Consider the following 13,708-nt stretch of genomic DNA (forward strand, 5'->3'; position numbering starts at 1 on the left):
CAGGGCAATACAAAGAAATTCTGCTTGGTCCATGTCCTTCTAATATAATGTTTGTATCCTTGTAAAACAATTTTAAAACTGCTGCCTGCAGTAGTATAAAACAGAAAGAAGGGAGGAGGAGAGAAAAGGAAGAACGAAGGGAGGGAGAGAAAGAGGAAAGGGGGGAGGAAGGCAGGCAGACGACCACAACATAATGGTACTGCATATGGGAGGGAGGAGTCGAGAGTGTGGCCAGCTTCTGAGTGTGGTAGGCACTGAGGAAGCAAGAAGAGGTTTTTAGCAGAGGAACTGCCACACAGTCAGGATGGACTGAGGAGGGTGATGGTGGGGCAGCGGAAATGAAGCAGAGGGAACAGAGCCAAGAGAAGACGAAGTAGAAGAGACAGACGTGGGAAGTGATTAGATGAGTCAGAGATGATCCTGAAGCGCCAAGCGTTCCGGTGACAGGGTGGACAGTGGTGCAATCTAACAGAGCTTTATGGAAGCAGCGGTGTGGCAGTGGCTGGTGGTGGCCTGGGGGCAGGGCTGAAGAGGTCTTCACACCTGAAAGGATTCACAAGTAGAAAGGCGAAGAGAGCTATAATTGTGTCATTGGACGTAAAAAACGCTAATCACAGTCTAAGAGTGAGAGAAGTGAGGTGGGTGGGTAGGTCAAAACCACTGATGTGCTAGGAAAGAGGGCTTGTGGGTACATTCAAGCTACTACAGGTGAGCCACTAGGGGAGGCTGCTCAAAAAGGCTCCCCCTGAGAAGGGAAAGCTCCCCAGAGAGGAGAATCCCAGTTCAGAAATGCAGAAGGAACTAGAGAGTTAGAAAAACTATGGTGATCACGGTCTCAAGCAAGAATCATCAATGGATGCTAAAACTAGGGGGCGAAAGTATCAGGAGAGAGCAGATACACAGTCTCCAAGCATCTCCCTACAAAGTACTTATTCATACAAAGGGGAAAAGAGCAGCTTTACACTGGAGAAGCATGGCAGACGCCAACACCTTAATCAAGGGATCAAAGGGAACATCTCCAGTGATGGAACAAATCAACATTGTATGCCACCTGGTGTGATGCACCAAGAAGGACACAGTATCGCTTCCTTGCTATTTCTGCCAAAAGTGCAAATATGAATCTATCCATGAGGAAACGTCAAAAAAAACCCTAACTTGAGGAATATCCTACGAAATAGCTGATCTGTATTCTTTAAAACTATTAAGGCCATGAAAAACAGACTGAACTGTTCTAGATGAAAGGAGACTAAAGAGACTTGACAACTAAATGCAACATGTGGTCTAAGATTAGCTCCTGCCCCAAAAAGTTTTGTTTTGCTATAAAGGACGTTAACAACAAGTGATGAAATGAAAACGTCTACAGATTAGATAGGTTAGTACTGGGCCAATGTTAATGTCCTAATTTTGATAATTGCATGGTGGTTCCGTAAGAGAATGCTTTAGGAAATACCCACTGAAGTATTTAGAAGTAAAGGTGCACCATATCTGCAACTTTCAAACCTTTCAGAAAGAAGATACAAATATATAGAATGATACAAGGAATGTGATAAAATGTTAACATTTAGGAAACCTGGGAATTTCTGTAACTTTCAATTTGTTACAACTTATAATTTCTGTAACTTCCCTACAAATCTGAAACAATTTCAAAATAAAAAGTTAAGGAAAAAAGTGCTCCCTCCCCCAGCCCCCGCCACAAATGACACAAACTCTCTGAAGAGCTGGGTCAACAAGGAGAGGCTTCCATTACTCCAAAGGAATCTCTGTGCAGATGTTCTCCTCGTCCAAGGGAGAGGTGTCAGGAAGAAACTGATATAAAACCAGTGTCCGAAAGATGGGCACTGAGGAGAGGCTTTGGTGACAGAATGGACTCAACAAGGCTGCGATCTGCTATGATCATGCAAAGTGCTTACTGTGATTCAACCCTGGTGTGCTGCAGAGAAAACCCTGGAAATAACTACAAAGTCTTCAGCGGGCTTCAACTTGAAACCTATCTTCCCTGATTTGGCAGCTCCTAAGTAAACATTAACACCCTCACGCAGCATAATGTGACGCTGCCGAAATGACGAGGAGAGCCTGTCCACACCACGCAATACTTAACATCATTACAGATGGCACTGGAACGAGAAAGAACATATAGGACAGCTATAATCCCTACCTGGGTTTAAAATTAGTTTAAGCCTATATTCTTGAGCTCAACTATTAATGCTCAAGAATCCACATAACAATGTGCCTGCTACCATCTTCTCCTCAAAACTCATCAGCTTTCAAAGCATCCAGGAGAAAATCAAGGGAAACAATGGCATGAAACTGGAAGCTCCAGAGGTTTCAAAAGAGAGGCCAAAGAGACACGGTATGGGAACTCTAAATGAACGAAATAAATGTTTTTAACACAGGTAAAATTTTGTCACTTCAAGAACAACGCAGAAAATTTTAAGACAGCGGCCTTGGTGATAACACCAAGTTGTCAGTGGAGCTGAAATGCAGCTGCTTGACCAGAAGACATCCAAGCATCCTAGCTGATCTGTTACCTCAGGAAAAAAATTCTATCAATACGTGAATCTCAGGCACCTGATCACCGGCCAAGGACTGTAACAGTTACAACTACTCATTCATTTTATTAAACCAAACTGTATTAGCATTTTGTGTCCAGTATAGAGCTAAGGACACGATGATAAATAAAACCCTTTCCCTGCCCTCTAGGAGCCGACCGCTCTGCAAGGGACACAAACAGGCTGCATGCTGTGACAGGGCACTGGGGAGCACAGAGATGGTACTAGACCAGCCCCAAGTGCAGTCCTGAGAACAGGATGCTCCCGCATACTGAAAGGTCTAATAAATCCCGCACAACAGCCTCAAAACCACGTGAAGATGGAGGATCCACGCGTCTGACAGCTGTCAGGACTGCTCAGCTCCTTCTCAGAAAGCATCTCACACTAAACGAGGGCTGATTCCAGAATCTCCAGATGGCTTAGCCCTCTAGAAAGCATCCTGGAGACAGTGAAAGCTGTAATCGGCTCTGAGGGAACACTCTTACCTGTGGCTTCAATGTACTCAATGCATCTCTCAATAAACACAGGGATTGGCTTCTCTGGAGTCACGACGGTGGTTAAGGGCACCCCAAAATAGTTACTCTCCCAGGTTGCCTTCGTGATGGATGGCCGGGGTTTGGGCTTTGGTTTCTGTCCAGGAAGAGAGAAAGCACAAAAACAAAGTGAGTCTCAACACGCACTTAAACATCAGTAAAGCTTCCAGACAGGAACTCACAGTGGTGTGGAAAGTGCTGGAAAGATTCTAAGCAGGATAAAGAGACCCACTTCTCATCCCACTAATTTTGTATTTTCTAGCCTCCAAATATCACACAAGATGCTGGCAAGCAGCCACACAGTCACACCTTGAATGTGAGACAGCATTATCAGAACAAAGGTGTTTATCCAAAGTGGGCCATGTTTATTTCATAACAATGAGATGACTATCCACATCCTTTATCAGGGGTGCACTGTTTGCACTTGCAAACAGGAAGTTTTTCAAACATCCCACACGAATAATAGATGTTATACACTCAAAGATGGCTAAAGTCCTAAAAAAGGTAAAAGATGGGATCAAAAACTAATAATTTCCTCTTTCCAGAAAAGAGACAGGGGACGAATTCTGCTAGGGCTAAAAGCCCCGAGTGAGGATTCCCTTTGATACGTGAGCCTGGGGTTAATTTCCAATGGATTGCGCATCAGGACAGGGTAACACCAGCTCCTCAGGGGTGACAAATCAGAGAATCCCTTTGTCTTTCCTTCCCCAGCAGTCGCCTTCCTCCACAGGAGGAGCAGCAGCAACTGCTGGAGAGCTTACTATGCGCCCAGCAAGTCCCAAACAAAGTCTCACATGCCGAAAGGACACAACGTGCAAGGGACAGTTTGGGGATTTAAACCAAGGAGGGCCTGTCTCCAAAGCCCACGCTCATGAACATTACTGAGATATTCTGCTCCAAAATTACTCAATCCTTTCATTTTGAAGCTCACATGAGAAAAAAATGCTCTAAACAAATGGTAAATTTCCTAAAGCCACACCTATACATCTGAAATTTTGCCCCTATGTTACGATATCTACTAAAGAGGAGGGTAACCAAACAGGATCAAGGTAAATGGGCCCAGGTGTACCTCCAGCAATTCGGTTTCATTTCTAAGTTAAGGAGACCAATTGACAAGGGCAGATGTACTTACAAATGTACACAACCTATAAACGTAGAAGTCCTTAGGGATCTCGGCATCAAATCCACTAAAGGGGGCAACTAACTAGCTTCCAGGTCAGGGTCAACCATTCCCTTTCCTTACCCTGCCCATCCTCATTCCTTCTGGTACCCCGTTCATGTGGGAACAAATCACTTCCTGTTCAGTCTGAGATTCTTTGAGGACTTCCTGTGCAAACAAGTGGCAAAATAAAGGACAGCTGAGAAGAAAACGCACACGAAAGAGGGACAGGCCCGTTTCTGGGCTGCTGGCTCACACGACCTGAAACGACCACCCAAAGGCCGAGACAATCGGCTCCTCATCCAGCCCGCTAACCAATCTCGTACAGAGGACTACAGCAACGCCGCTGGGTCCCGGGTCCCAGGTCCCAGGGAAGAGCCACGCACTCCACCGAGCCCGGCCCTCCACTGCAACACGCCCACTCCCCCTCCTGTCCTCCTCCTCCAACCAGAGACCTCTCAGTCGCAGGGAGCGGCTGCTGCCATCTCCCTTTACGGACGCCAGAGTGAGGCAAACAGGCGCTGACTTGAGCCCTGTTACCAAAGGAGGAAGGAAAAGCAAATTAATGATTTATGATGTATCTTTACATGAAATAACTCAACCAGTGCAGACTCTCTCCCTACCATCTTCTACTTACATGAAGTACAATGAAGAATTTAAGCTTTGAAATCTAACAGACCTGGGTTTGAATCTGGATGGACAAGTTCTGTGACTTTGGTCAAGTGACTTAACATCTCAGGGACAGCCCCCTTCTCACAAGGGGGCTGTGAGGGTGAAATGGTATGACCTATGGGAAGTAGTATACAGTTGCCCTTACTAATGGAAAGAGAGGGCCTGAGTGCTCCCATTGTTACACATTGTTGCAACCAGATAACAACGAATCAAGCAACGCTCTCCCTTAAAAATGCCCTAGGTTTTAACTATCAGTTACAGATTCTGAATATACAAAGATGACCATCTGGATTTAGGCGACATTCTTTTCACCAATCCCAATCCTGCAGAATTTGCCTGTCAAAACTAACACAAGTGAGGCTTCCAAATAAACTGTTGTTAAGGAATAAAAAATGGAACTTTAAGAGAAGCCGCAGGAAGCAATTTCTGATCATCATATAGCCTCTAAACGCAGTTCTAGTAAACAGACAGTAACTTGTAATCTGACACTTCCTCCACCTTCTCAGTACTACAACAAAATGATGAGGTGAGTTCTAACAATCTAAGTTAGCTAGACAATTTAGCCTCCATCAACTGAATACTTACTATGTACCAGACCCTTGCTTAAGTTCTTTATATGCATTATTTCATTCCAGATTCACAACAGATCTGTGAGTGTGGGTGTTAAGAACCCCACTTTACAGATGAAGAAGCTGAGTCCCAGAAAAATTCAGTTACTTGCCCAAGTCAGTTTTGTCTGACTACAAAGCCTATGCTCTCTTTTTTTTTGGTGAGGAAGATTGGCCCTGAGCTAACATCTGTGCCAGTCTTCCTTTACTTTGTATATGGGACACCGCCACAGCATGGCTTGATGAGCAGTGTGTAGGTCCGCACCCGGGATCCAAACCCGTGAACCCTGGGCCAGCGGAGCACGTGAACATAGCCACTGTGCCACTGGGCCAGCCCCAACCCTGTGCTCTTAACCACTATGGTTCACTGCCTTCTTCTATCTTGGGATAGCAGAATAAATAAATGGATGACTGAATACATGATTAAGGGTACACTGATAATCTGGAGAACTTCTAAAGGTAATAAAGACCCACTCACATAAAATACCAAGGAGCTTCAAGCAGGAAAAGGGAGGAATGGGGCAGTGTGACAGCAACTTTCAAAGAACTACAGGACTATGTCATGGAAAGAGAGCAGGCTGTTCTGTATGGCTCCAGAGAGTCATGTCGAGAGAGATATGAGGAAGACACAGAGGGGCAATTTTGGCGAATATAGAGAGAAATTTAAAAAACAAAACCCCCCAGCTGTTTAAAAAGGAAGGGGTTGCTCTGCAAGTATTCAAAGCAGAGGTTGCAACCAACCTGCCATACTTGTTGTCAAGGAGAGTCTGCCATTAGACAGAAGGTTCAATTAGACAGCAGCTCTCACCCCTCTCACCTCAAAGAGCCCAGGACCTAGTTCAGCGCTGCAACTCACAAATGCGGAAACGGAGAGGAAGCTGCAGCAAAAGCATCACTCCCCTTGGTGAATGCATGGATTCATCCTCTCTCTCTAAGGCTGAAACAAACTCCAGTTTACAAAACGTCAAAATACCTCCTTGAAATAACTGAGGGCTCTCTAGGGTGGACAAAATTAGGCAGGGAATTCTCGCACGACTGACTCTAACCCTCCCTGCTAAGGAAACAGGAGTCTGTGATGCGTGCCAAGAGCTGGGCCAGACTGCTGAGACGGCCAGCAACACATCAGGCACCTAAAGGGCTCCTGGGCACATGTCACATGGAAATGCCATTCTTCTGAGTGGCCTGCCAGATGTCTCAGCCCCCGGTCAGACATGCGTCACACCCACCCAACATCCATCTTCTTTTGGGGGCACTCACTTAGCAAGCTGAACTGGAAAAAGCATCTAGCCAGAGGAAACCAAGCCCTGAGAACAATCCACACATCTGTGCCTCTAAGTTTAGAGTCTGACTGAGTCAAAAATGGAAAATAATAGTGATTAATTGGGAGTGGTCATGTGCAGGACACTGTGCCAGCTGCTCTGCACAATTGTCTAAAACCTCACAGCTACCCTGCAAGGTAAGGGTTATTAGGCCCATTTTACAGATGAGAAAACAGAGGCTAGCAGAGATTCACACCCAACACTGAGGGAGCGAGGACTCAGAGGCCAGTGATCTGTGAGGCCAAAGCCCGGGGTTCTTTCCTCTACATGAACTATCTCCGAGATGAAATGCCATTGACATAAACAAGGGACTGAGTCAGCTTCACCTTGTCCTTTTGGAGAGATATTTTTTGAATAAATAAGATAGTCCACTGTTCTTTACGTCACAGTTTCCTCAAAAACATGCCTGATTCTTAGTTTTGATACTAACCAGGTGGCAAAGGAGACAAAGAAATGAACCAAAAGTTTATGCCAGTGTTGCACTGGGGAGAAATGGTGATTGCAATTTGCCTCTGGCCTCTTGGCTTTTCGGAAACAAGAAAAGAGCATCAAGGAAACGCCCACCCTCGGCAGCGTAGGAAGCGCCCCTTCTGTCAGCCTGGAAGATGACAGGGCTCCAAAACCTGAGGTGCAGAGGCACCCGACACATTTGCTGAATAAAAACAGTCTCCAGTGATACCCAGGGCCACTGTTTCCTTATATTGCTTCAAGCTGAGCTGCGAGGAGGTGGGCTCAGAAGGTGTTGTCCACACTGACAGCACTAGATCACAGGCTCCCTTTTAGAAAAGAGAGGAGGTGATCACTCCCCCATGTCACTGTGTGGGCACAGAACAAGGGACAGTCATGTACACATACGACCTATGCTCCTACAGGGCAAGACTCTTGGCATTTTTCTTTAACGAATTATACCCGAGGTCACATAGCAAACTAGCAGCAGAGCTAATACTCGGACCAAAGTCATCTTTCGCCCTCAATGTGCTTACAATCTAATCGGTAAAAGACATATATCCACAGCAAGCAAAGCTGACTGAGATATCAGACGTGTAAGTACCACTGCGCCACAAAGAAAAAGCCTCCCACGGCTCCAACGCAGAGGTCAGCCACTCTTTCTGGATAAAGAGTATTCTATCTTCTGTGGGAACAACAGGTACAGGTAGGTATTCAGTGATCCTAAACTGTCAACTTCAAATATTCTCTCCTGGTCTCCATAAACACCCTTATACATGTCAAATTACTTACCCAGATTTTAAGGGCAGAAAATATGGTCACTAGAGTTGTACCACCTAGCACAGCCTCTTAAATGCTTGGTAATATATCTAATAAAGGAAATAAAAAACAGAATCCAGGCTGTTGGATTCTTCATTGTTTTTTTTAAAGGAGGAACACCATATACAGAACGAGGTCTGGAATAGGGACAGTGGCCTCTGAATGGGGACAATTTTCCCTCTCGAGAGTGAAACTGGTATCAGCCAAGCCCTAGAGGGTTTGCTTTGCTTTGCCATGTTGTGCCGTAGCACACCCTGGACTAACTGTAACTGGTAGGAGTCTTAGAAAAACCCAACGAGTCCATAAACTACATTACTACAGATTTCCCCCAGAGCACTCTCCTGCATTCTATATTCAACGTTACAGCTTTCTGATTGGCAATGATTCTCTCATATTTCCAACAGAGCTTCAAAAGGACCTTTTCAATTAAGTTACTCGCTCATGCCCAAATGTATTCTTGGTTAACCAGTGCTCCCTCTTCCAGCTCTGAAAAAAATCTAAGCCCAAATTTAAGAGAAAACCTGAGGGTGGATTTTTTTCTTACTGGCAAAGTCTATTATGAAAGCCCAAATGGGGGTCAGTCCCGTGGCGTAGCGGTTAAGCACATGCACTCCGCTCCTGGCAGCCCGGGTTCGGATCCCGGGCACGCACCGACTCACTGCTTGTCAGGCCATGCTGTGGCGGCCTCCCATATAAAGTGGAGGAAGATGGGCACAGATGTTAGCCCAGGGCCAGTCTTCCTCAGCAAAAAGAGGAGGATTGGCATGGATGTTAGCTCAGGGCTGATCTTCCTCACAAAAAAAAAAAAGAAAGAAAGAAAAGAAAGCGCAAATGCTTAGACTTGGGCTCTCTCAAGCTGGCAGTTAGTACTATGACCCAGTCACTCACCATCCTGGAGCATCTTTACTTAGGGATGGAACAGGAAGAAGGACAAAGTCTCAGCCTTCCTAGCATCCTTAATCCTCTCGCATGATAGGAAAAGAAAGAAAGGCATGTCATCCCCTCACAGGCCCCAAATGAACTGAGATCATAGCTTTTTGCTCCATAAAGGCATGAGGTCTGGCAAATCTGGGTCAATCCCTGTTGCTCTCTCAGACTGAACAGCCAGTGCAATAGGGGGCTAAGTAGAGAGGAGGGTCCTCTAGCTCCAGGAAAGTTTTTACAAACATTCCTGCCTGAGGCAACACTCACTGAATTTGGACTTCCCAGAGCTGTGGGTCAGTTTTTATCTGCTTGCCTCCTCTCAAATACGGGATAAAGCACGTTCAAAAGGCCTTTCTCTACGGAAGCAGAGGTGATTCCTTACTTGAGCTGAAATAATCTGGGTCCCTACTAAGATATTTCAGTATCACTGGGTGATAGAAGAGAACAAGTTGGCTCAGTGAAGATCAGAGCAATTCTCTATCCTCTGAAAAACAGATTTGGGTTGCCTATTGTAATTTTTTTTTAAGAACAGGTGTGCTGCAAGCTAAAGCAGATAGTTAAAGATAGTCTATTTTTGTCACCAAAAACACACTACAGCAGTTCTTCGGGCTTAAAATAAACTGAGAAATGAGTGACACCAGTTCAAAACAATTCTCAAAGTTCCAGTTGCTATTTCAGCGTCTCCATGCCTTTTTTGTCCTCTATTCAACTAGACGCTGATGCTAGAAACAAACAGCACCATGCTGTTCTTAGAGGGCAGTGTGGCGAAATGGACTTTCTTAGATAATAACCAAAGTCCTTTGTCTGAAATGAACAAATTGACTAGATTGATTGAGTGGTCCAAATGTGTGCCTGGCTATTGAATATTACTCTCTCTTGCAGACTGGATTCTAAAAATCCCCTGGAAGTGGAATTCAGAAGACTGGGGTTCGAGAATCTCAGCTCCTCCACCTAGTAACACACTAAGTTGGGCAACGAGCCTTCTCGCTCTGAGCCTCGGTTGCCTCATCTCTAAAACAAGGATTTAGAAAGTCACTTCCTTAAGAGTGATAAGAGAAATGGATGACGAATTGAAGTGAAAATGCCTGGTACTGCAGCTGGCACACAGCAGGTATTCAGTAAATGTAGGAAAGTACAAAATCCTTCACATGCTGCCAGCAGCTGTCTGTTATTGGGCCTGGTTTTCCCTCACTCTCTGCAGTAGCCACTCTAGGTTTCTTTTAACTCTTTGTACACGCCAAGTTTTTTCAGCTCCAAATTCCATAGTGTTTTCTCGAAAGCTCTCCCCATGAAGCCACCATCTTCAGTGACTTTGCCTGCCTCACCCTTTAAGCCTCAGCTTTACATATCATTTCCTTGGGGAGCTTTCCCGGATATCCTAGTTGAGGTTAAAACTCCTTCTTCTACAATTCCTCGGGACCCTGCACCTCCCCTCTAGTAACATTCAAAATGCATCTAAGTACACGTTTAAAATCCATCATCCCTGCAACTGTAAACTAAGACGAACACAACTACCACATACATGGTACTTAGCACAATGCCAGGCATACAACAAGCGCTCACTAAATCCCCATGCATTGAACTGAATGTTTCCTTCCTAACAGAATGGCTGAGCATGTGCTTTGGAGCAAAAGTACTTCTTTTAAAAAATAAAGTTCTTTCAGGAATCAGAAAATCCAAGGTGAGGTTGGCACCCTCACCCCATTCTGAGGACCAAGGTATTTATCTGGCCTCACGGCTCACTGAGTGGGACTAGCCTTTTCGGAAGCACACACTGAGAGTCTTTCCTGAGCAGGTTACAAAGAGCTCATATTTCATACCATTCAGCTTGTCTGTCAAAATGCAACACCCCTCCCTGGGGAGCGAGCAGTCGAATTTCCCAGCTGGTTTTTATTCACACTAGAAACTTTAACTCCGCTCTACGCCTCACAAAACGAGAGCTGTGTCCACACAAAGCCACAACAACCAGCCAATTCACTGAATCCAGTGAAATAAGCCAATTCACTGGGGGGGGGACACAAACTGTCAAACTGGTTACTTGCTGCCTTATAGATCAAACAATGCGTGATTGAATTGGTTTGCTTTTCAATAGGTTGTCTTGTCATGTGGTAGCTACAGTGAGTGAAAGATTTTCTTTATCATTCTGTTTTGTCATTTTTTTTTTTTCATACAAAAATAAGAGCATATCAGATAGAAGAGTAAATAGCCAGCAATGTCTTCTCTTTAAATCCCTGGTCAAGCACACTAAACTCGGCAATTTGAGTTTGCCCAAAAGGCACATTTTGTGAAGCAAGGCACCCCAGCCTGTTTTTTGGCTTTAAAATAAGACCCTGCCGGTCCTGATCTCATCTTTGCAAACGCATGGCACCGGGAGACAGAGACCATGTGCAACAACAACTCTTTACAGACAAAGCATCTATTCACAGACCCCACTGAAGTGCAATCGTAGATTTTCAGTTTCATTCAGCTGAGTGCGGAAGGCTCCCACTATGAGGGTGGGTTGCTAAATGGTTCAGCTGGGAAAAGCACCCAGAAGGAGAGTGAGCTTCACAGTCTGCACTTTCATTAGCAGAAATGAAAGCGAGTCCCTCACTCCAACTCCAATTTTACAGTAAAAAGCTAATCTAGCAAATTAGCCAAGGGCACTGAGTAATTTCTCTTTCTGCACATCACATTGGTACCCAGAGCATAGCGTTTTTTTTTTTGTTAGGGCTGTTGCTAGGGTAAGTGCTGAGAAAGCAGCTAAGTAACACATAGGGTTAAAACTACACAAAAGGGAGGGGCAATGTTGGTCTCTCAAGCCCTCAGAGCTAGACCAGACCAGTTTTCTCCTTTCCTTGAATACAATGTGCATATTTTCACCTTCGAGCCTTTCCTTACCTCATACCACTTCTTCAGTTCTACTCATTCTTCAAGGTCTAGTTAAATAATAATAGCTAACACTTATCCAGCATGCAGTATGCCCAGTGTTTTACATGCAAAATCTTATTTCATGTCTCACAACCGTATGAGAACGGCGCTACTATGTTCTCCCTTTGGCCAAAGGGACATGGAGAGGTGCATCACGTGCCCAAAGTCCCAGTGAGGAGTGGAGGGGCTGGGATTTGACTTTAGGCCCCCTAATTCCCAGAGCCTGACCTCCTAATCACTACACTCCATTACCTTAACCACCCCCAACGTGGGATTTCTGCTCTGCCCCAACACAGCCTCCCCGGGGCAGACCACTTATTTTCCACTTATTTGTGTAGGTCTTGCTGCCTCAACTGGGCGCTTTGGTCTGGCAAGAAGGTCTGCGCCATTTCCCCGTGGTGTCTGGCATGCAGGAGGCACTAAGTGTGTTTTCCATTACCAACTGGCTCCCTCCATCTTCAAATAAATCCTGTATTGCTTTGTCATGCCAATAAAAATCAAAGGCCAAATTTCCCACATCGAGGCTGGCCTGACATTCTCTGCCCCGTGGTATCTTGCTTTTCCAGTAAAACAAGTGTCAGTCTGTGTTCTTGAGGGCAGCAATTTTAATAGGAGGTTTGCTCCAACCGAGAAGAGAAGGAAGGCTTTGCTTATCTCGGCGGCATTAGGGTGACAAAGCAACTACACTCATTTCAAAGCACCATTTTCCAAGGCAGGAAAAGACAATTTCACCTTTTAGTCACTCTTTCCAAAGGATACTCCTAAACTGACTTCTGGCACGCTACTGCTCCTGGGCCAGAGGTGTCACTTTTATTTGACTTGAAGAGGCGTGGCCCATGTAGCGAGGAGAGCCGGAAAGTAGAGTACTTCTTGCACGCTGACCCAGCAGCCAGTGTACGGAAGTTCTAGGCGAGGCAGTGCTCGTTACTAGCATGGACGCAGCTCTCTCCGAGGCCCACTGTGACCAGCTGTTTTCTGCTGAGCCTACACTGTGTGTTCTTTACAGCACGGCTTGCTTGGGAATGTGTTTTAAAAGCATTATTTTCAACAAGTATTAAAAATAGAGCTAGAAGTCAGAAAAATAGGTATAATTCACAGTGTGCTTATTGTGCCACCTCCCTAATTCCCAGGTGTGCAAACACCCCCACAAATTCGAAGACTGTCAGCATTTAGATAAGCTAAATGGCAACAGTCTTCATTCGGAGTGGAGGAGGAAGAAAAGAAAGTCAAAATGTTCAAAATGTTTGGATTCCAGTATCATTAAACAGGAGAGCTTTGGGGAAACACTGGGAGGCAGGTGAGGCTACCTTCTGGCTTCCTAAATAAGAACTGGGTCTGCCCACCACTAACCCTCAGAGAACACAACACTGACAGCAGATGAAGGAATCCAAGTGGAGAAATAAACCGAGGGGAAATCAAACAGGAGAAGATGCCTATGATATTTTAATATTCAGCTTGGAGGGGAGGGGAAAACGATACCACCCTGCCCTTTCTGAAACTGCGTGGGTAAGAACATTCTGGAAGCTCCAGCCAATGGTGACTGAGGAGCACTGTGCATGCTATCAGGGAACACAAAGTGAATTCATTTTCCTTCTGAGTTCCATGGCACCAGGTTCCTCCATCTCCAAGGGCCCTCTTCACCAATAAGGGGTGCAGAACTGGCCCCCAGGTGATATTTTACAACAGAATGTCAGCTCTCAGAACAGCCTGGGCTCGAGATGCTTTTGATTTGGTACGTCCCATAATAACATAAGTTTTTTGTAACCTT

General features: G+C 45.3%; 1 protein-coding gene across 1 annotated transcript in view; it reads right to left on the minus strand.

Annotated features, from left to right (window-relative positions):
• The window catches only part of ARHGAP35 (Rho GTPase activating protein 35), a 112,558-nt gene that overhangs the window by 52,230 nt on the left and 46,620 nt on the right, over positions 1 to 13,708 (minus strand). Inside the window, exon 3 of the mRNA XM_087421474.1 lies at positions 3,035 to 3,179. Coding sequence (XP_087277600.1) covers positions 3,035 to 3,179 — 145 coding nt within the window. The remainder of the gene's footprint in view (positions 1 to 3,034; positions 3,180 to 13,708) is intronic.

The sequence above is a fragment of the Ceratotherium simum genome, chromosome 33, assembly GCF_057802395.1.
Source record: "Ceratotherium simum simum isolate JZ-2026a chromosome 33, ASM5780239v1, whole genome shotgun sequence".
Taxonomy (NCBI): Eukaryota; Metazoa; Chordata; class Mammalia; order Perissodactyla; family Rhinocerotidae; genus Ceratotherium; species Ceratotherium simum.